Genomic DNA, 20697 nt, shown 5'->3' with positions numbered 1-20697 from the left:
TTTCTTTGTGGCCCCCCCCCCCCCCCCCCCCAAATTCATACTGGAACAGACTACAGGTTATCAGTGGCACAGGCCAGGAACTGTCTGTGCTGGGGTTTGGCTTGTTGAAACACTCAGGAAAATATGGACAGAAGCACCAATAAAAACCTGGACAATCAGCAAGGTAAATTGTTTGTTTGTTCTACCTTCACCAGCACTGTCTAGTAGAAGAGATGGGTCTGAGGAGAATGATGTCTTACAGGTTTGCTCTGCAGTTGTTTTTCTACAAAAGTTAACCTAAATGCAAACCCACTTTGCCTCATGCTGCAAAGGTCTGATCCTGGCCAGCCAGTAGGTCCTCAGAAGTAACTGATAGATCTCTGCTTGCTGAAGCAAACAAGGCCCTGAGAGCAGTCTCACTTCCCTAAGCCCAGAGACCCAGACCCTTGGTGAATGGAAATGAAGGTGACTCAAAGCAGGGGCTGGAGGACAGGAGCTGTTGGCCAGACCAGCTGGTTGCTCCTTCCTGTCAGCTTTACCCAGAGAAGACAAACTGCCCTCATTTCACATACACCTGCACAGCTCACAAATACAGTTGGTTCAAAAGAGAGGGAAACCTGTGGGTGAAAAAGCAGCAAAATGAGTTCTGACCTGGTCATTGTCTGGCTCATTTTCAGCATCCTCGGTGCTGCGCTCCTGCAGGACACTGTCCAGCAGGGAGGCGTTGATGCGGAAGTCCCGGGAGGTGCTCAGCTTCATGTACTGCATCAAGTTCACCTGCAGCAACCACCGTGGAACCAGGGTGGGGAGAGGGCATTATGCCATTAGCATCTTAGTTTATTTTTCTACCCTGCCTAGTCCTTTGTACAGCAGTAGGACTGAGCTGATCACAGTAATAATACCAAATTGAAGCAAAAGGCAGGAGCAAAAGCACCTGCCCCCGTGCAATGCAGGGGCCCATTTATGTTTTCCTAAAAGCCAAGTGACTACCAGTTACTCTCTTGTATCTCTCCTGCTTATGAAAAAGACCACGGAGAAGAAAGTTGCCATTAAGTGTCTTAAGTTTCTGCTCAACCAGAAACCATATGATGTTAGGTCACAGGCAGTACTGCCACTGACACCTGCTGGTATCAGTGTGACATCAGTTCAGCAGTGTTGGGCCAGGAGCTTAAGCAAAGGCTGAAAGAGCTGCAAGGTCCTTCCACCTTCCTAATCTGAGCATTAATAGATACTCTTAACAGGTGGACTGGCAGTAGCCCTCTACCACTGACCCCACTGTTCCACTGACTTCAGGTCCCAGAAGAGCTCTGCTTTACATTACCTTTGACTTCTTGGAGAGATGGATAAGGAACTTCTCATACTGCTCTATTGCAAAGATCAGGTTTGGGATGGGCTTGGTCTCCCGAAGCACCTTAGCCTGAAATGCAGAAAGGAGCATGATAGGTCAGATTGGGAAGTAAACAACAGTGCTGCAGCATGACATGCAGACTGCAGCACTCCCAGTGTAGGAAAGTGTTTTCAGCAAGCCTTGGTCCCTATCAGTCCTGCCCCATCAAGCCTTGCCAGCTTTGTTACTGGTTTTAAATTAATTAATTAATTTTTAAATTAATTAAATTTAAATTTTAAAGGCTCTTCCATGTACTGGTGTGTGCTCTATGGGCAGCCCACAGCCCTGGCATGCCTGGCAGCCATCACAGCAGAAGGTCCTCTGCCCCAGCTCTGCAAAACCATCACGAGCTGCCATACACCTTCCAGGCAACTGAGACATTGCTGCTTCAACACTTTTGTCCTGTTTATTTACCACCACTGATGTTTGTTCCCACAATGACGGAGTGGTAAAAGGAGAGCAGCATTTCAGCCCATTTCCTTACACTCAGAGAACTGCTAGGAAGATCATGCTTGTGGCTTTTAAACCCTTAACATCACAGGAATGTCTGGGACAACCGACAAGACAGAGAAAATGCTGGCTGGGTGGGAGCACAAACAAAGGACATAAAAGACCAGGAACATGCCAGCCTGCTCACTTGCTTCCAGCCAAATCATCCAGTTACTTTCAACTGCCTTACTTTAGAGGAATCCACTACTTTATCTTTAAATGTACTGATAGAATTAAGAAACACTTAAACAGTGAAGAACTGGTTCCAATAAATTAGCCCCTTTCTGTTACTTTGTAGCTTACTCCACATGATAAAACATCAGACAAGGCTACCCAGACTTGACATTAGTTTCATGTCTGTGAGCTTTTAGGCTGCATTCAGTGAATGTTTCTTTTTTGTTGTTGCTCGTTTCTTTGCTTGTTTGGGTTTTTTTAGACTTTAAATTTGATTTTTACTTAAAGGCCCAAATGACAATTGTCATTGGTGATACATGAGAAACCACCAGGTAAGAGAAAGGTAAGAGAAACCTTTACATAAGATACCAACCAAGTTCAAATACAGCAGAGGTTCTAATCGAGAGTGAGTCAATCTTACCATGACTGTGGAGACTGCAGCAGTTTCATCATCTTTCTTCTTCTTTTTCTTCTCTTCTGCAAAGCTTAAGCTCTCACTGTGGATGTTCTGAAGGAGAATGCCAAAATATGTGCCATTAGAAGGTAAGCAGAGAAGAAAGGCCAACCAAGTAGTCTTTGCTCTGGCCAGCTGACAGCTTTACCAGCTGGATGACAGAAAAGTAGGGATACAAGAAGGATGGAATTGGGGTAATCTCAAAAAAAGGACAAAAGCCCCTAATTTCATAATTTATATATTCAGAAATATGTCTGTGTGAGAAGTCCCTAGGAGGGGTAGCTCTGCACACCACTACACCTTCCCCAGTATGCCATGCCTGCTGTACAATTCCTGCAGTCCTCACTCCAGCACCCAGTTCCTCTCCAAGCAGCTAAATCCCATCACCAGCATTGCAGTCTTTGGCACCCACCTCACTTTACACTGTGATGACTGCAGTGTTGTTGACCTCTATTTGCCATTGTGGTTAACAGCAGTATTCATCTTATCCAAAAAACCACACATGAACAGAGGGGTTGAAAAAAAACCAAAACCAAACAGCTCCCTCAACATTCTTCCTTCCCTGCTCAAGCAAAAAAATCAGCATGCTCAGTCCCAATGGTGCTGAGATGTCTTATACTATTATTTGACACAGTAAAAGCTTCAACTAGTAAGAAATTCAAGTCCTGTCAAGAAGATTAATATTTCCCAAAGGTGCCCATGTACTGCAGGTGATACACCACTCAGCATGAGACAGCCTGACTGGGATTTTGCCAGTTAATTTAGGCCTTACCTGTACATAGGTAATGAATGAGTAACACTGTGGGGTCAAATGGGAACCTGAGAGCTTCACCTGCAAAGAAGCAGAGGTTGGTGTCACTCCTAACTCAAGGCAAGGAGCTGTTTCCTCCAGCAGTTTGCTCACACTCACCAGCTTTTCCAGCCTTCCTGGAATCGTGTTGGAGGTGCTGCGGGAAGCTTGGATATACTGCAAGGAAAACAGGAGAGAGTTTCTTCTAGGTACAATCCTCCTTATCCTGCAACCTGTAATTCCATGCAGGGCTCAAAGCAGCTCACCCAAGGGCACAGTGTAGAGGGCAGGATTTGCAAGAACTATGCTCCCAGTGGCTTGCTGTATCCCCAGTGCCATGTCTGCACTCCAGGGCTGTGAGAGAGCTCTGGGTATTCACATCCTTGCCTCAAACCAGCTCTACTGGCCTGTTTCCATGGCCCAGTTGCCCCAGGTCTGATGCTTCAAGCTTTAGATGGGAATGAGTGGCAAGAGCAGGACTGCTGAGAACTGTGGCAACACCACTAGTGCTATTCACTGTGGCACAGAGCTGTAAACAGAGAAACCTACAAGATATCCTGGGAAAAGCCATTCCAAGCCATGCACAGCCAAATTCAGCTGGAGAGCAGCTTTCCTTTATCTCCACTGCTACACCTATCACTGCCCAGAAAGATCACGAGATTGAGAGCATGAAGGCCAACAGAGTAAGAAATCCTGCAAGAGATCAACACCCCAGTCCTGAGCATAGCTGCTGCAGGGGTCACTGTGAGCTTGCTGTAGCAAATGGGGAAAACGTTTTTAGATCCCAGCCAGCCCCCTGTCAGCAGAGCAGCACTCACATGTTTGATGAGGGAGGTGAGAATTGCGTATGTCTTGCTGAGGCTTCTCAGCAGCGTGTCCACACAGCTCCCTGCAGGGAGTGCTGTCTGTACCAGCTCATGATAAACTGTCAGCAGAGTTCCCAGCTGCAGAATTACACCTTTCTCCAGAGCCTGTGTTTGGTTTGATGCCTGAGAAGAGTCTTCTAGAAGAAAGAGATGAACACCTGGTGAACATGTGTCTTATGAATCCAGTTATGCAGGTGGGAAGCACAGAAGACCACCTTTGTGTCTGGTGCACAAAGCACCAGTGGGCACAGGGAAAACAATCATGGGAGGGATTTTGTGACAACACTCTGTCTTGCATTATTCCTGTGAAACCAGCTCAAAGGAGAGTTTAACCTGCCTTCAGATGATGCTACCTCAAAATCCCAAAATATCTTTTTGCTCTCTATCTAAATCTGTTTTTGACAAAGGTGTAACAGTAAGAAGTGGGGCACTTTTATTACCTGATGTGTCTGATCCCAGACTGCTGAGTTTCTTGATAAGCCAATCCACCTCTTCAAGGACTTTATCCGTCTGACCCAGAACCAGCAGCTAAGACAGAAACACCAATAACAAAACAGTTTTTTTGGGAGGAGTTTGGCACAACAGGAATCTAGAGCCACTTGTAGCAGAGTATTCCTGGACACTACAGGTTGCTCCACACGAAGTATTTTGACTCACACAGACAGTAGGAGCTGCAGTCTTGGCATTCACTATGGCAAAATGGGATCGACTCTCCACTTCTACATCCTGGTCAGAGGAGAGAAAACGAATTCTGGCGAGTAAAACTTTAGTACCTGCCATATAATTTGCACAAGTGCTGCCCTGACAGCACTAAGTGAGGAAGAGTTGGGCTGGTTCTGCATCATACCTGATCTATGTCTCCCAGGCAAGCGTGAATGTCCTGCGCGAGTTCACGCAGCAGACTGACAGGACTCTTGTACAGAACATGCAGATTGAAGAGCAGAGACAGCAAACCCTTGCAGCAAGTGGTATCCTCTGTGGGGAGAGGAAAAGAAACAACACAGGTGCAGAGCTCCCCCAGATCTTTAGGAGTATCAGATATCCAGTGAGGGAAAGTCTCTGATTCAGTATGGATTTAACAGCCTGCATTCCCAGAAACGATAATGCAGTGGGTGGAAATCCTATCAAAACACTGCAATTCCAAAAGCAGAGTTTGTAAGGTTGGGCACTGGATGTCATACTGGAAGGGGCAGTGTGGAAACCTGCACACTGGAACCCTCAGCTCATAGGGAGGTGATGAAGAATTGAGGAAGCATGAAACAAACTCTGGGTAAAGTAATATCTTTCCAGAGTACAAATCCAGGTGCGAGCAACAGAGGGGCTAATAAACAAGGGAGAAAAGTCAAGTAAGGGGCTTGTCTTTATTCCACAGTGCTAATGTTTGTAGAGATGGAGTTTCTCTATAATACTTGTGCTAATAACAACAGTGTCATAGCAATCTGTCACAAAACAAGACCTGAATATATCTGCAACAAAGAGGTAAAAACAGGACAGACAACAGCAGAGCATCTGAACGGACTCATAGCAGACCTGGTACATCATGTCTAAACATGCTCTCCAAAGCTTACTTACCAAGAGCATTTTCTTTGCAAATTTTGACTGTCCAAGTCAGGAACTGAAGGAACTGCACAAAGGGAGAAAAGATATTATGGCTTTGAAACAGAATTCAAAGCATAAATCTAACAATTAAAACCAACAAACAACAAACAAAAACCAAAAGAAAGAAAATCAACCAAGGGAGACCAGCAGAGTTGCCTTCTGGCAGCAAGGCACCCAGCCATGGTCACTTAAGTTCCACAAGGACACTTAATCTACTAACAAGTGAAAAGGTGAGATCCAGGACAGGGGAATGGCTGTACATTCCTTTGGACAGAGTAACAGTTCCATTTAATTTAAGGTAAATGAGGACTCCAGACTTTTGGCACACTTTGAGTGCAGTCCCCAGCTTATAAAAATGAGGCACCTCTAGTGCACTTTAAAATGCCTCCTTGTGTGGAAGGAATTAGGCACTCAGCCAGTTTGGACTGGTCATAAGTCTGCTGTCCTTTTTTGGGTCTATTCCCATGTGGAAGCCATCCCACATCCAGGCTGTTAGGAGTCCTGCTCAGGTGAACAAGTCATTCCAACTCCAGGTGCCCAAAGGCAGGATCAGAACATACAGGAGTGGGGTGGGAAGACAACTACTTCTTAATGGTCCTTGCAGGCACTTGACAGAAGTGTGCTTGATAATGTAACAAAACTGTCACCCTGACATGGTGTGGTCTGCAGGACAAGCACATATGTCAAAGCCCTCAGATACCAACTCAGTCTGATAATCTTCTTCCCACACCTATGGCTACCACCCACATCCCACGCCAGCCCAATGAGGTTGCGAGGTACCTGCTGAGAGGCTGGATCCAGGAGTTTGGACAAAGTGGAAAGAACTGTGATGAGTGACTGTGTTTCCTTGGAGTTGAAGTCATCTTCAGTACTGCTGAACTGGTTCACCAGGGACCTCTGATCATGGGAAGGAAAGAATGTGCATGCTTGTTGCAGGGCCATTTTAAGAAGCAAATAACCAGAAACTGCAGCAAATAAAGGAATTGGCAAGAAGGAGAATGACAAAGAAAACAAAAAGAGGACTCTTCTGAAGAGTGAGTGCTGTTTTTGTTAACGAGTGCTTACACAGAGGCCCAGATAGAATTCAGTGTGACTTTTACAATACTCAGGTAAGTTTATGCTGCACTGAAGGACATAATAGCCCTGTAAATACAAGTGCACTTCAATCCAGCTCTGCACAGCGCCCTGAAGAAGCTTTCCTTAGGGATCAGAAACTTTCCTGAACTGCCACAGAATCAATGCCCCAGTGGCTACCACAGTCCTGTGGTCAAGTAACAAAGAGCTAGCAGTGTTTCCTGCCAGCATTACCAGTGCTTTGGAACACTTGCAGCACACAGTGGTACTTACCTGAAACTGTCGGATCTGGAAGGCAGCTTTCTCCGTGACATTAATATCCGGTTCTTCTGCGTCACCACCAGTAATATCTGGCACAGAGAGAGAGATGCAGAAAAAAAAAAAAGCTAAATGCCAAGAGCAGAATACAGGATTTCCTTCCAAAAGTGGGAATGACTGCAACTGCTCACAGCTAGAGAAGGAATACAGACTGCAAAACCATGGCGAGTACAAAAATGTGTTAAAGGCAAACTTCAACTAGATGAGTGCTATATCAGACCCAAACTATCCCCTGCTGGCAGATGGAGAGATGCTACATAGAAGCAGGTGAAGATACCTCTGGAACTTGTCTCTGCCACAAAAATCAACCCTACTAAGCCCACCTTGTTACCGAGAGACAAGGACCAGACCCCTCTCTTTACTTATGAATCAAGGGCACTAGGTCCCTAAGTGCCCACTGACGGGCTGGAACACAAAGCCTGGAAACCAGAGCAGAACTGTACCATGTGCCTACCCAGGGCTTGCAGAAACTGGGGTATCCTGGCAGGGTACAGCTGCTGCACCGTGTTGAAGATCCGCAGCAAACCTTCCAGGCACAGAAGTGAAATGCTTTTGCCCTTCTTCTTCCCTGACTCTTCAACGACAGTGGGAATTGAAGTGTACCTCCAGAGCAGAACCCTAGGGGATGGGAGATGAGTTAACATCACATGCTCCAGTAAAGCTGGCTGCACAGTGCAAGAACGAGAACAGGGCTAATCACATTCTGCTCTCAGGATTGTGTTTTTAATATAACTCAATTTGAAGGTCTCTTTCCTATAGGAAAGTGAAGGGAGAAGAGACCCATTTTTAAGATCTTGTTTCAATGTCAGCAAAACAGCCACTGCATTCTTCTTGCACAGCTAAATAATTTAATTTTTCCCAGGTGCCATGGGACCTTCCAATCCCATTTCAAGTCCATCTTTATAGACTCATTTCTTCCACCTTTCCTTCTGCTGCAAACTACCCAGACACTGACCACTGGTGTCAAATATGCCAGTGACAAAAAAAGCTTTGTTCTTGGCAGTTTGAATCTGTGAAATGTCAGGCATGTCTACAGGGCTCTGTATAAATAAAGTCAGAAAGGTAAAGGCAGGCAAAGCAAAGTGAAAAGCTTTGAAGAAAGCAAAGTTGTTTGGCCCAAAGGGAACTTCTATTTGTAGACAAACATCTTTTTCCAGCTCTCCTAAGCCCACTTCTTCCCTTTTTTGTTCCCTCTCCTTTCTTCTCATTAGTTCTGTTGCCTACACAGATGATCTTATTCCATTCAATGTCCAACCACACAAAACATGTAGCTCACATGTAGTCCTAATGACTGCAACAAAAATAGCCTGTATTATTTGGGGCAAGACACAAAACGGGCATTATTCATGGCAGGGCTAATTTGCATTTTGTGCTCTCTGCTGACTGGGATCTGAAAAGACCCCATGCAGATATGACCTAGATCCCAAAAGACACTTTGATGCTTAACATGCTTGGATTTCCAAAGGATTAGATGCATGAATGTCTCCAAGCGTCTTGCAGAAGTCCTAACCGAATGTTTTCTAAAGCTTGTGTCCCTCTTATATGTGTTTTATACTGCAGCTAGAAGTGAATTTTAACTTCACTGCATCCCAGAGGCCTCAAGAATCCACCCCGTAACCATCCTACCTCTGTGACAATGAGTGATGAACCACAAGTCAGAAAGAGGCTGAAAATGAGAGTTTGATGGCATTTGGTTCTTCCAGGCCAAGTACTGTTATTAGAGCTCTATCACTCACTCTGGCACAGAAACAGTAGTGCCTCCACTTGATTTCTCAGGAGCAAAGAAAGGCAATGATCTCAGCCCAGTAATAATAACTGCTTGAAACAGTTACATTCTGCATTCTTCTTTCAAAACCTGACCTGAGAATCAAAAATCCCCAGAATCCATTGCTGCTTTTTTAGGGCCAACGTCTTCACGTGCCACAGCGACTCACCGTGTGATTTTGCAGAGATTCTGAAACATCTTCTCCAGATTTTGTCCATCTGGTCCATCAGTTTGTCCTGTCTCCTCCAGCTGCTGCACCTTCTGCAGAGCCACGCTGACAGCGTAGCGCAGGAACTCGGTGCTGGAGCGCAGAACTGCCAGGCTCTCCTCATGGCTCTGGGCATCATCCCTGAAGAATCAAGGGCACTGTCAGAGAATGGAGGAGGCACTGAAAAAGCACAAGGGTGGCCTACAAGGTTTGAAATCTAAACATGCATTTACAAATGAAATCACTAGCTGCATTCAGGGTGGGAAAGATCCTTTGTTTTGGTAGCTTGTAGTGAACACTCAGGAGATTCCATCAGGCTTTCCAAATACACAGACAGATGTGGTGTGGATCAATGTCTGGCTCTGATCCATAGAAGGCTGGAACTCAAACACTGGAGTTTGTTGTCTGGGGAACAGATAAGGGCTGGAAGAGCAGAGACGCTCTGAGGTCTTGCAAGTCATAAGCAAGATCCAGGAAAGCTGGTTTGTCTAGACAAAGAGTTGCACAGCTATGGTTCCTGTCATGATGCTCTCCATACAACAAGTGGTGTTACCATGCATGTTTATACAGGAATAGAAAGGCCTGTATTGTGTATGCAATGCACAGGACAGCCAGCATGCAGACACCACAAAAGCAGCTTAAGAATAGGCTTTAGAGCTACTTCAGATGTGACATCTTCTCACCTGAATAGAGCTGTAAGCAGAGTAGACACAAAACTCATGGACAGGAAGCTCCGTGCAGTTTTGTTGCCCAAGGTAGATTTGTTCTTTCCAGCTTTCTCCTTCAGGATTTCAGAGAGCTTGTTGTAACATGTAAACAAGCCCAGAACATCCTCAAACTTGTTCTTACTGCAATAAAGTATTAGAGAGCATTAATGGAGAAATTCCAGTCTTAAACTGAGAAACTTCAGTTGCCAACTTACAGTGACACTTTCTAAACGATAAAGCCTTGACATATGACACCTCCCCATCTTCCTGACAGGATATACCTCATCCACTCCTCCTTGACCTGCTCTTCTACAAAATGTCTTATCACCTCTCCCACAGCACACAACATTCAAAAGGAAGACACTCCCCAAGGTTCTGTGAGTGTCTGTGCCACAGGGCAGGCACACTCAGATATCATTCTGAGTCTGTGCCAGCATTATAATCCTGTGCTTGCAACGAGCCTGTCCTCCAAAGAGCCAGGCACAGGACAGCACAGCTAGTGAGGGAGGGTAAGATTTGATTTTTTACCTGAAATTTCCAACGTTGAAATTGTACTCAATCAGGACCTCACAAATTCCCATCACCTGGATGGCATAGATGTTATTCTTTACACCAACACCAGAAGACAGAGAAAAATCTGCCGACTTGTCCTAAGAGGTAAAGGAAACAAGCGAAAAATCTTCCCAAAAGCTGAGAAGAACTCAGTGTCTTCTTCCACTGAGCCAAACTGAAAATGTGATTTACCAGTTCAAAGTCTTCCAACTCGCTCTTGATCATTCGTCGTGTGACAGATTCTAGCATGTCTTCTAAGTTTTGCTCAAATCCCACATCCTCCTCCTCCGCATCTTCAGCTCCTTGGCATAGCTGCACAGTGCTCTTATACCAAGCAAGACAGTGCTGGATACAGCAGAGCAGATGGGCCTGCAGGAAGCAGCCACACATTCAGCAGAAGTGGACACAGGCCAGGCTACTCTAGCTGGGTGCAAAGAACCCTACCTGCCTTCAGAGGTTCACACGAGTCTCCAGAATAAGCCTCATTCCTAGAATAAGGGGATCCATCATCCTACACACAGCTAACCAGTTCTAGCTTTAGACACTGTTGTCTGCCTGAGCCTGCCTACACAGGACTTAACTCCCACTGCTCCCTCAACTCAGCTACCTCAGCTGCTGAAGGAGATGGAATGGGAACTTCCAAAAGTGCTGTCACTCTAAGTGAAGTGTCTGCTCCCTTTCTGGGTGTGCTACTGCAGCACAGCATGGAAGCTTCCTCAGGGGAAAACAAAGTGATTAATTTACATTTGTCCTCTTGGAAATCCAACAAATCATTGAGGTCTCAACTCCAACAATTTCAAAGGAGCAAAACAAAAGGGCAGATTCTTCCTCCTGCTACACACACACTGCACAACTATTTTATGTGGAATTAAGTTGAAGGAGGAAGAAAATCACCCAAGTTAGCTCAACAGAAAATAAAATAACTACACTATTCCTAGAGCATTTTTCACACAGGTCCCCTAAGCCACTATGCTAGAGATAGGAGCTCTAACAGAAAACCTGAGACAGAGGTGAGATGCCCAGATCTACTGTCATTAAAATAATTGCTCCAGGCTGGAAAAGGCTGAGGAAACACAAGGCATTCAGTTAATGTAGCAGCACAACTAAACTGCTATGAAACAGACAAGTTTGCAGCTGTGGCCAGCCAGAGGTTCTTGCTCTTACCAGTGGTTCTTGCAGAAATATTTGATCTCCTTGAGCCATAATACATCCCTCAAATTTCAGTGGAGGCAGGAGGTCTGGCTGGGGCAAATAATACTGCTTTATCTGTAACAGAAAACAAGAAATAAAAATAACCAGTTACTTGGTAACTAAGCCTCTTAGGTTGTTTGAAAGCAGAATACGATAATCTTTGGACTCCATTCTACAGAGCAAAAACTGGCACTATTATAATAATGGGACTGTACAGGTTTGTGAGCCACGTCACCTCCTCCATTAGGGATTGAAATCCCCTCTTGAGTTCCTTATGTACCTCTCAGCCCTAAAACAAGTTTATCTGACCACTTGTTGTGTCGCCTCAACACGCAACATCACTTGCACTTCACCTGCAGTGTCACCCATCCTTTACACTGTGAGGGAAAGTAACTGCTTCTGCTGCCTGTCACCCATAGGGAGCTCTTGGCCCAGTTATGGCATCCAGTTTCCTGGCCTGAGGGTGCAGGCAGTAATGGAGGCTACCTTTGGCACTAAAAGAAAACCATGACAAACCATCAATTCCAGGCTGTTTGGCACAACACTGGAAGGAGATATGCTCTGAGTACTGATACAGGATCAGAGCCGAACAGTGAAAGGTTATATATATATAGATGTTCTAAAATTTTGCACATTTTCACCAAGGTCCCATTAAGTGCCCTCTACTCTCTTTCCAAAAGCTGCCTTGGCTCTATTCACGTTTCCTTCTCAGACCTTATACTGTCATGGGAAAGCTGGAATTAGTCAGCATGAACTCTACGGATAATTAAAGGGAAGAAAATGACTTGTCTCAAAGAAAGCACAGCCTGTCCAACGGATTGAGGAAATGTGATTGTCTTGTTGCCACGAGCAACACTGTTGGGAGATGAGTTAATCCTCCCAGATCCTACATGGACTTGGGTATTCTCCTGATGGGAGGACAGCAGTAATAACTACTGTGTCAGTACACATCCTTCGGGAAGTATGGGAGGGTGACTGCTGTGCACTAAGGAACAGGTCTCACACAAAGCACTTCTCTGGGCATCGCGCTTCCCACAGCATCTCAGAATGGAAGGGCTGGAAAGGGCTCTGAAAAATCCTCTCACTTTCCCCCCGTGACAGGATATGAACCAGGCTCCAGACATTTACCTAGTCTGCTCTCTCAACATAGCAGGGATTTGAACACCTCCTTAGAGAAGTGCTGCAGCACTTACACATGTTTGCAGTGGGAGAATTATTTTCCCCATATTTAACCTGAGTTGCTTCCTATACCGGCTGCAGTGCAGAATTCTGAACGGTCTCTGCAGCCACACCAAACAGCAGCACTTTACCTGGGACAAGAGTGTTTCCATTATGGAGCTGGCCAGCTGGGAGTTCCTGCGAAGGACATCATAAAAACCCTGAAGACAGGAAAGAAGGAAGGAAGGACAAAGTTGGCTCACACAACAAAAAATGAACAACATGCCTAATAAGTTGGCGTCATAAGACAACAACGACCCTCTGGCACCACAAGGAACCACAGGGAAATAGCAGTGTGCTCAGTGTAAAACCCCATATCTGGCAAAGCAAAGGCATCACAGAGAGAAGGTATGAATCAGAAAGAGGATGAATTTCCTCACAGGGACCCTCTCACAAGCTGTGTCTTCCTAGCAGTGGTGGCATCATGCCCAGAGTGACTTTCACTGCTATTTAACACTAACACTAGATCCAACTTCAAACTGTGAAATCCTGCTTCAAAGGCAAAACAAGAGAGGTGGGAAACTGTAGGAGGCAAAAAGTGCTTCAGAAGGAGAAAACTCAGTGGATGAATAAAGCAAAGTACAAGTCTTATAGCAACAGTGATGGATTCACCCAAAACTTGCAGCTCACCAAAGGTCAGTCCAACCAAGTTAAGAAGGAAACAAAATCTCTGACCAGAATGTTTTTGGTTTGTTCCCCCTAAGGTGGCACCCTATGGTTACCTCAGGAGCCAAGATATGCACCCAGAAATGATTCTTTATATTAGGCCTTTTGTCACAAGAAATCTATGGGAAAGAAAAACCTTTACAGAAACTTGCAAAAGGAAAGAGAAAAAAAGACAGGTCCCTGATGCAGTCTCTAGGAGGATTCCCCAGTAAGGGTTTTCTTTGGAGCCCATCATTAACTCTCATCAACTCAGCATCCATTCAATGCCTGCTAAAACATTCACTGGACATTAAACAGGCTTCCCATTTCCTAGGCCACACCAAAGAAAGAGAGATTTTGATGCATTTTTCTTCTTAAGTAATGATGAGATGAGGAAGATACATCAACGTATCTTTGGGTTTATAATAGCCCAAAATAAAAAGAAGCAGAAGGATTAAAATAAGAAATATACACAGCCCTTGGTACACATGTCCCATGAAGAACACAGCCAAGATGATGGGCTGTTTTCCACAATAATATGATCATTATTTACCTGGGGCTACAGTAGAACCAGATTATAGAAGAGCTAGTGGCTGTTTGAAAGGAGAGTGAAGAAACTGTGTTTACCTCGTACAACATGAGTCGAACATCCGCTTGTTGGCTCAGACAGCGCCTCAGGCTGCCCAGGATTTCCAGGCAGAAGGCCTCGTTAGCTGCTGAGTTATAGCAGGCATGAACATCTGCCTGGACCTGAGAGGGAGTATTAGTCACGTTATACTGGTTACAGTTCTCAAATATCACAACACAGAAACAAGGTGATAAGGGGCCTGGCCCCTGAAAAGCCACTGAAATAGTCCTTCACGTGCTGCCAGGCTCTTTGTCATCCTCACGGAACAGTATGAAAGCTCCCCAGAGCACTGGCACTGTGGACAGAATGACTCTGAGGAGCAACATTCCAGCTTCTCCTTGCACTTTGTGTTTCTCAAAGCTTTCCTTCCAGGACTATTCCTTACGAAAGTTTTATTTCCATTTTGGGGAAATACTCCACTCATGAGTAGTTTCAAACCATGCAAATTAGACACAAGACTGTGTCATGTGTCCACAACAAGGACTGCAGAACAGCACTCACCTGAGTGGCACCAATGGTCTGGCTGCACTGGGAAGAGGACAAGCTTCCCAGAACCTTAAAATTTCTTAACAGAAGCAAAAAACCAGCAACTGCAGCTTTACGAGCATCCAGCTGTCTGTGAGTCAGGGGAAGAAAAGAGAAGCATAAGGAAAAACAGAAGCAAGAAGCTCAGAAGTAAATACAAGATGAACTCAGTGATGAAAAAGGGTCCACAAATAAGAGTGACTAGCCTCAGTGGAACTGTGTTCCCCAAGAAGGCAGCACAGTCCTAAGATATTTAAGAGCCGGGCCATTTGCTGGGAATTCCTTTGCTCTACACTCTCACCAAATTCAATTTCCTTTCTGTGCTCACACTGAGGTAGAGCCTCAGGCCTAGACTCAAGTATTAAATATTCCCTCAAAACTGGAATGGGAGAGACTCATAGAGCTCTTCTCAGAGTTGGAAAATTCCTCACGAAAAGCTGCTATTCTGCTTTGCTCACCAAAACCCTGGGTCTTTCCCAATATGAAGTCCCTTGCCTCAAATAATAATAATAATACTCAATTATCAATTCTGTATTACTAACCAGGAATCCAATGCCCAACAAAATGCAGTCTATGATCACAGCATGATGAAGACAGCAGGATGGTTTGCTCAAAGCACTACCAAGACAACAAACCTGCTTCTCTACCACCTTGTAAGGGATCAGAGGAAAGGTGGCAGCTCAGCATTCTGATCCTTCCAGATCTCCCTAGCATCTGGATGCACTCGGCCATGTAGACACATGTTGGAATTGGTTTTAATTTTGCCTGCTTATTTGGAGTTTCCAACAGCTTTCTGAAATTCCAAAGCCCTTTTAGCTGGGGGTTGGGAATTTTGTCTCTGTTAAGCAGAGCTGTGACTGTATTACAGTCCTAGGCTAAAGGGATAGCAATGTCACCATCTAGTTATGGAAAGAATATAGTAGAAAAGACACTAAAGTCAAAATAAACAAAAAAACCCTCCTGCTCCAAAAAACATAAATAACTTGCACAAATATTTTCAAATAATTCCCTTCTCAGCTTACCTGGAAAAGATAGCCTTTTGGAGAACAAGTATCAGGGAGTCCCTCACTGACATGCTGACTTTAAGCAGAGGCTGGAAAGGAAAATACACTTTGGAGAGAAAAGCACAAAGGCATGCCAAGCCTGTGGGGCATATGAGCTCATCTTCCTCAGGCCCATCTGGCCCTGCATTTCCAATACTGTCATTGGTACAGTAGGAGAACCAAAACATTTTGAAACAGTATAAAATTAAACCCAGAGAGCTGTAGCAGTGAGATACTGTAGCAGGTTAAGTGAGGACACAGCGCAAAGGTTTGGGAAAAGAACCATTATCCCCAAATTGGGTGAAGCAGGTAAAGAGTTTAATGCCAGGGCAGAGAAACACTGACATGGAGCTCGGAAGGAGAAAAATCAACCTGACAGCTACAGCTGTTTAGCTAAACACAGTGCAGCATCTGGGCATCTTCCAGATGAAAGGTCAGCACAGAGCACTTTCAGTTCTGTGCCAGACCACACCATATGCTTTTTGCTAGAGGGCACGTGCAAATCCATGCTTGAAGAACAGTTCCATGCTACACTGAACAACCTACAGCAGGGCAGGAAGGCTTATTTTGTGAGAAGGGTTATTAGATCATGCATATAATTGTGGCCCAGAGCTGTTACTGGAACTAAACTAGCAAGGATGCTCGTGGGGAGATGCAAAGCTTTACCTGTACTGCCCGGAGGAGCCCTTGCACTGTGTCGATGGGCAGAAAGGACAAATTGTCAAAGGTCTCTGTAACTTTGGAAGATGAAGTCTGAAGCACAAGAGGAGCAGACACAACAATATTGGACAGCAAGTCTGAAAAATAAAAAAATCACAAAAGGAGCTGCCAAGGGGCCAGAAAAGTCTGAGTAGAAGATGTCTATAGAGCTAACAGTTACAGAATAATTAAACTCCTTCCATTACACAGAGAGGTCATAACAGGATGAGCATCGAAAATCTGAGCTCTGTTGCAGGAACCAAGTGTAAAACAGCCAACCCGGCTGCAGGGCTGCGTCCCACCAGAGGGCACTGAGGTACAAGAGAAGAGGCTGCAGCACAGGCATCTAGGCAGCCCCAGTGACTCCCAAGCACCTGCCCAAGGAGAAGGAAGGCAAGGCTAGCAACGTGTAACAAGTTACTAACTGACAGACCCCAACTTTCTGTGCGTCAGCTGTTCCATGGCAACTGCCTGCAAACATATTTTTCACCTGCAATGAATACAAGGTAATCTGATGCAGGTGACATCTCAATAAGAGGGGAAAGAACAACTGATGTTCTTGGCATCAGGTCACTTCAGCAGGAACTTATCCTGAGAAGCAGAACAAACATGTTCCAAGTGTCCACAAAGCAGGACACATTATTTTCTTTTCTTGTTACCTATGAAGTGGCTGACAGGAGATGCTGCTTTTGTGAGGACTCTGTTCAGGACCTGCTCAAGAATATCACTTCTGATGGGCTCATGAACCTGAAATGAGAAAGAACAATAACTAAAAATCAAAACCTGCGTCAATTTAAGATATTCCTGTCCTTCAGAGCACAGGCATTGTGCAGTACAAAGCAATTCCAGATCTGACAGGTAAGCTAGGACTGGTTGCCACAAGTCCCCTTTCAGCTACATTCACTCAGACTGATTCAGATTTCATCCCAGTCCAGTTAGCACCATCCAATTAGGGAGACACACACAGTACACTTGGAACACAATGGGTCAAATGGTCTGTGGGATGCAAATTTGCCACTTTAAGGAAGATGCTGATTTCAGTCCCAGCCCTGTCAGATTTTCTTTGAACCTCTGAATTTCTCTACCTTCTCTACAGTTTCCTGGAAACTAATAGGACTTATGCAAGTATCATGGTGGCTGGAACAGATTAGGATTAGGTCTTTATGAGATGGCTTCTCCAGCTGGACAGGGGCAAATAAGAGACTAAATATAGCACTGCTTGTAAAACACTCATGATGGATACAGCAGGCAAGGTTTTGACACCATTTACCAGGAGAGAATAAGAGCAGAATTCTCTCCCCTCAAAAAAACCCCAACCCTCTCTGAAACATACACTACCTTAAATGTTTCCAGCAGGATACTTGCTCCCAGTCTGCAAGCCTGCTGGGCTGGTATTTTTGAAAGGCCATAACTGGTATCAGAAGCTTTTCCTCCAAAGGGTTTTTTTGGCTCATATGATTCCATCAGGCTGAAGCCAAGGTCCACCAGGCCCTGAGTAACGTGGTCCCAGCCAAACGCACTGAGGAAAACATTAAACAGACCAGGAAAGAAACAACTTAGTCACAGAAAAGGTTTAGATTAGAGCAGTCTGAAGTAAACAATCTGCCGTCATTCCAGGGTCCAAAGGAGCAGTGAGAGATGCTTGATCACACCAGGGAAGGTGACACCCCTCACAACCCCACGACTGCTTTAGGCTGAAGGACAGGCGCTCAGCACAACATGCCTTGCAGCCCTGGTTGTCCAACCACCAGACTCCCTTTCCACTCCAAAGGTCTCCTGGCTATAAGGAATGATGTGTGCTCATGTCTGATCTGAACATTACAGTCAGCTACAGTCAGGATGCACAAATATCCTGCTGATCCTGAGATCTTTAAGTCAGGGAGGAAGAGAGAAGTGGAATGCCTCACATCAAACTAAAGGACAACTGGTGATGGATCACAGAGCTATCCCACTGGATATTTAAAGGACAAAACACAAGAAAACAGTGAACCCATTACTCATCCCTTGATCAGGACACGAACTACAACCAGCAGCATGACTCACACCAGCTGCAGATAGAAATAGATAGGGTCCTGATGGGCTTAGTCCTTTGTACCACCAGGTGCTGCGATTTGAGGTACAAGGAGCAGGTTTATACAGCTGCATTTTGTTGCCCCTCTTTTTTTTTTTTAATTCACTGACATAAAACTGGACTAAAAACTTTGGATTTTGACACTGTCAGCACCTGGTCAGCAGTATTTAACATCCCAGAACATTCTAGCAAGGCTGAAACTCTCCCCATCCCCAAGGCATTGAGGGTTCTGCAGCACATGGCAGCAACAACTCACCTGTTTTTCACCACTTCCAGAATTACAGCAGTGACATCATATTGTTGAGGAAACATATCCTGCAGAAACTTGGAGGCCTGAAGGAACTGCAGGTCCTTGCAGCTTCTTGTGATTGATGTTTTCAAGAAATCAAATATCTGGAACATGAAATCATTGAGTGTGAGGAAATGATCTTTGAAATGGGACCTGTATAGACTTGGGTATGTTCCAGTAAGAGCACCAGCCAGAGCACAAGCTCCAGTACAACCTGCCAAAAATCTTAATTCACTTCTTTCTCAGGACAAATACACTGATCTCATTAAGTGCCTCACGGAGGGTAACTTGCTGCCAGATGCAATTCAGGTGGCCACCACAGAGCCAAAGCATTAAAAAAAAAAAGACAACATGGCTTTTCTTCTCACCCCACAATATCAGCCCATGGGAATCACAAGTCTGGAAAATTCTGATGCTGCTCTTTTATAGTGTTCAGTAAACTATGGCTTACCAATGATCTAACTTCCTTCCCAAGAGCATCCTGAAACCATTTGAAGCCTAATTCTGGTAGGACTACAACTTAACCATGCTTCCTTTCCCTTACAGAGAGCGCAGTGTACATCCCCATGGAAGTTCTCTGCAAGCTTATTGCCCACATACCTGCTCCTGCAGTCTGTGTTTTACTGCAACTGATAGCAAAAGAGCCACACTGAAGGGACACAGGGCTCTACCAGGGTCCTTCTGTTGCTCAGTCTAGAAAACAGCAAGAAACAGTCAGGAAGCTTATTCCCTTCAACTGTAGCATTCCAAAAGTTCAGGGAAGTTATCAGGTCCATATTCCACTGCTGCTGTGGTACAGAAAGAAACATGTCTCTTCAGACTTATCACAGCACTTGCGAATGTGAGCCTGGCTGCAATGATAAAAATGATTAAATACTTTTTAAAGATAACCAGTGAAGTTGATTTTAAAAACCCTGCCTCAACACCTTCAAGAACAGTGCCTGTTCCATCCCTGTCATACCTTTACATGCCTGATTAGTTCCTCTCCTAGATCCTGATCCAAGTTGATAACAGAAACAATGTGGAGAATAACAGTGCCTTCCACATGGCGGAGCTGGTCTAGGGGTGTCGTGGCTACCTCAAGGTCCTCTGATCTGCAAGAGTTATCAGAAAAAACAAAGACATCCAATGCCAGAAATAACTTTTTATGTATTAAGGAGGATGTACTTGCACAAGGTTTGACAGCTCAAACTGAAGGAGCCCCAGGCTGGACCAGGGTAACTACAAATACCCAGGCAGTAAGTAAAGGAGATGACACACAATGAACTTACTGTGGAACCTTCTCTTCTTCCTTTTGTCTCTTATCCAACTGATTGAAAAAACTGATGATTCCTTCTAAAACAGTCTTCTTACTGCCCTGCAAGCCAGGACATTACATTAAGCCACTGCAGGGTCTGCTGTATCCCAGAGAACTACATGTTATTCCCACACCAATTACAAATGTAAGGGTATTCTTAATTTGCCTCCATAACTCCCTGACGTGGGGGAGGGCTCCCATTTCCAGACGAAGTGACTCTGGTTTAGTTTGCTTATTTCTTTTGACTGCACTTATTGAGGAGCTGGAAGAAGCTGAAGCTCTCAAGAGTTTTCATTTTGGGTTTATTTAAAGTTATTATTAATTAAAAAGGACCCTTTATGTTATAAACAATTAGGGAGGCTTTCAAACTCCTAACCTTAAATCTGTCATCACATTTTGGCCAGTGGACTCAAAGAACCTCCTACAACACACGTAGTTTGTTTTTGCCTGGATGATTCTGGCATTGACTCGGCCACAAATGAAGCAAGCAAAAGAGCCAGATCACCCAGTTAAAGGGCAGGGATGTCACTGGCAACCTCTGCTTGCAGGAAGAGCATGAGATAAGACATTTCCAGTACAAGTCAGCCTGCAACCCAGAAGAGAGTCATACTGCATGAGCTGTCATTATAGTGTGCAGACCACAGAGACTGAGCAAAACCACACTTAAGAACACTGAATAAACAATCCTCTCTGCTGTCTGCTAGGTCTGTGCTTATCCCTTGTTTCCCA

The 20697-nt window shown here is 44.9% G+C and overlaps 1 protein-coding gene across 1 annotated transcript in view; it reads right to left on the bottom strand.

The window, feature by feature from the left end:
- FANCI (Fanconi anemia, complementation group I) overlaps nt 1-20697 on the bottom strand; it is a gene marked incomplete at its 5' end in the record, with an annotated part of 24186 nt that overhangs the window by 365 nt on the left and 3124 nt on the right. Inside the window, 29 exons of the mRNA XM_010004063.1 lie at nt 631-756; nt 1301-1396; nt 2451-2537; nt 3256-3315; nt 3394-3450; nt 4092-4276; nt 4580-4667; nt 4797-4865; nt 4987-5114; nt 5712-5763; nt 6519-6635; nt 7086-7162; nt 7585-7748; nt 9065-9244; nt 9787-9951; nt 10339-10460; nt 10555-10731; nt 11527-11628; nt 12864-12932; nt 14044-14166; nt 14546-14660; nt 15592-15662; nt 16279-16409; nt 16971-17058; nt 17650-17830; nt 18639-18775; nt 19272-19364; nt 19633-19765; nt 19943-20028. Of these exons, the coding sequence (XP_010002365.1) occupies nt 631-756; nt 1301-1396; nt 2451-2537; nt 3256-3315; nt 3394-3450; nt 4092-4276; nt 4580-4667; nt 4797-4865; nt 4987-5114; nt 5712-5763; nt 6519-6635; nt 7086-7162; nt 7585-7748; nt 9065-9244; nt 9787-9951; nt 10339-10460; nt 10555-10731; nt 11527-11628; nt 12864-12932; nt 14044-14166; nt 14546-14660; nt 15592-15662; nt 16279-16409; nt 16971-17058; nt 17650-17830; nt 18639-18775; nt 19272-19364; nt 19633-19765; nt 19943-20028 (3279 nt within the window). The remainder of the gene's footprint in view (nt 1-630; nt 757-1300; nt 1397-2450; nt 2538-3255; nt 3316-3393; nt 3451-4091; nt 4277-4579; nt 4668-4796; nt 4866-4986; nt 5115-5711; nt 5764-6518; nt 6636-7085; nt 7163-7584; nt 7749-9064; nt 9245-9786; nt 9952-10338; nt 10461-10554; nt 10732-11526; nt 11629-12863; nt 12933-14043; nt 14167-14545; nt 14661-15591; nt 15663-16278; nt 16410-16970; nt 17059-17649; nt 17831-18638; nt 18776-19271; nt 19365-19632; nt 19766-19942; nt 20029-20697) is intronic.

The sequence above is a fragment of the Chaetura pelagica genome, unplaced genomic scaffold (assembly GCF_000747805.2).
Source record: "Chaetura pelagica isolate M959 unplaced genomic scaffold, ChaPel_1.0 scaffold428, whole genome shotgun sequence".
In the NCBI taxonomy this organism is placed as follows: domain Eukaryota; kingdom Metazoa; phylum Chordata; class Aves; order Apodiformes; family Apodidae; genus Chaetura; species Chaetura pelagica.
The sequence above is the reverse complement of the archived record's forward strand: the minus strand, read 5'-3'. Positions and strand labels throughout refer to the sequence as shown.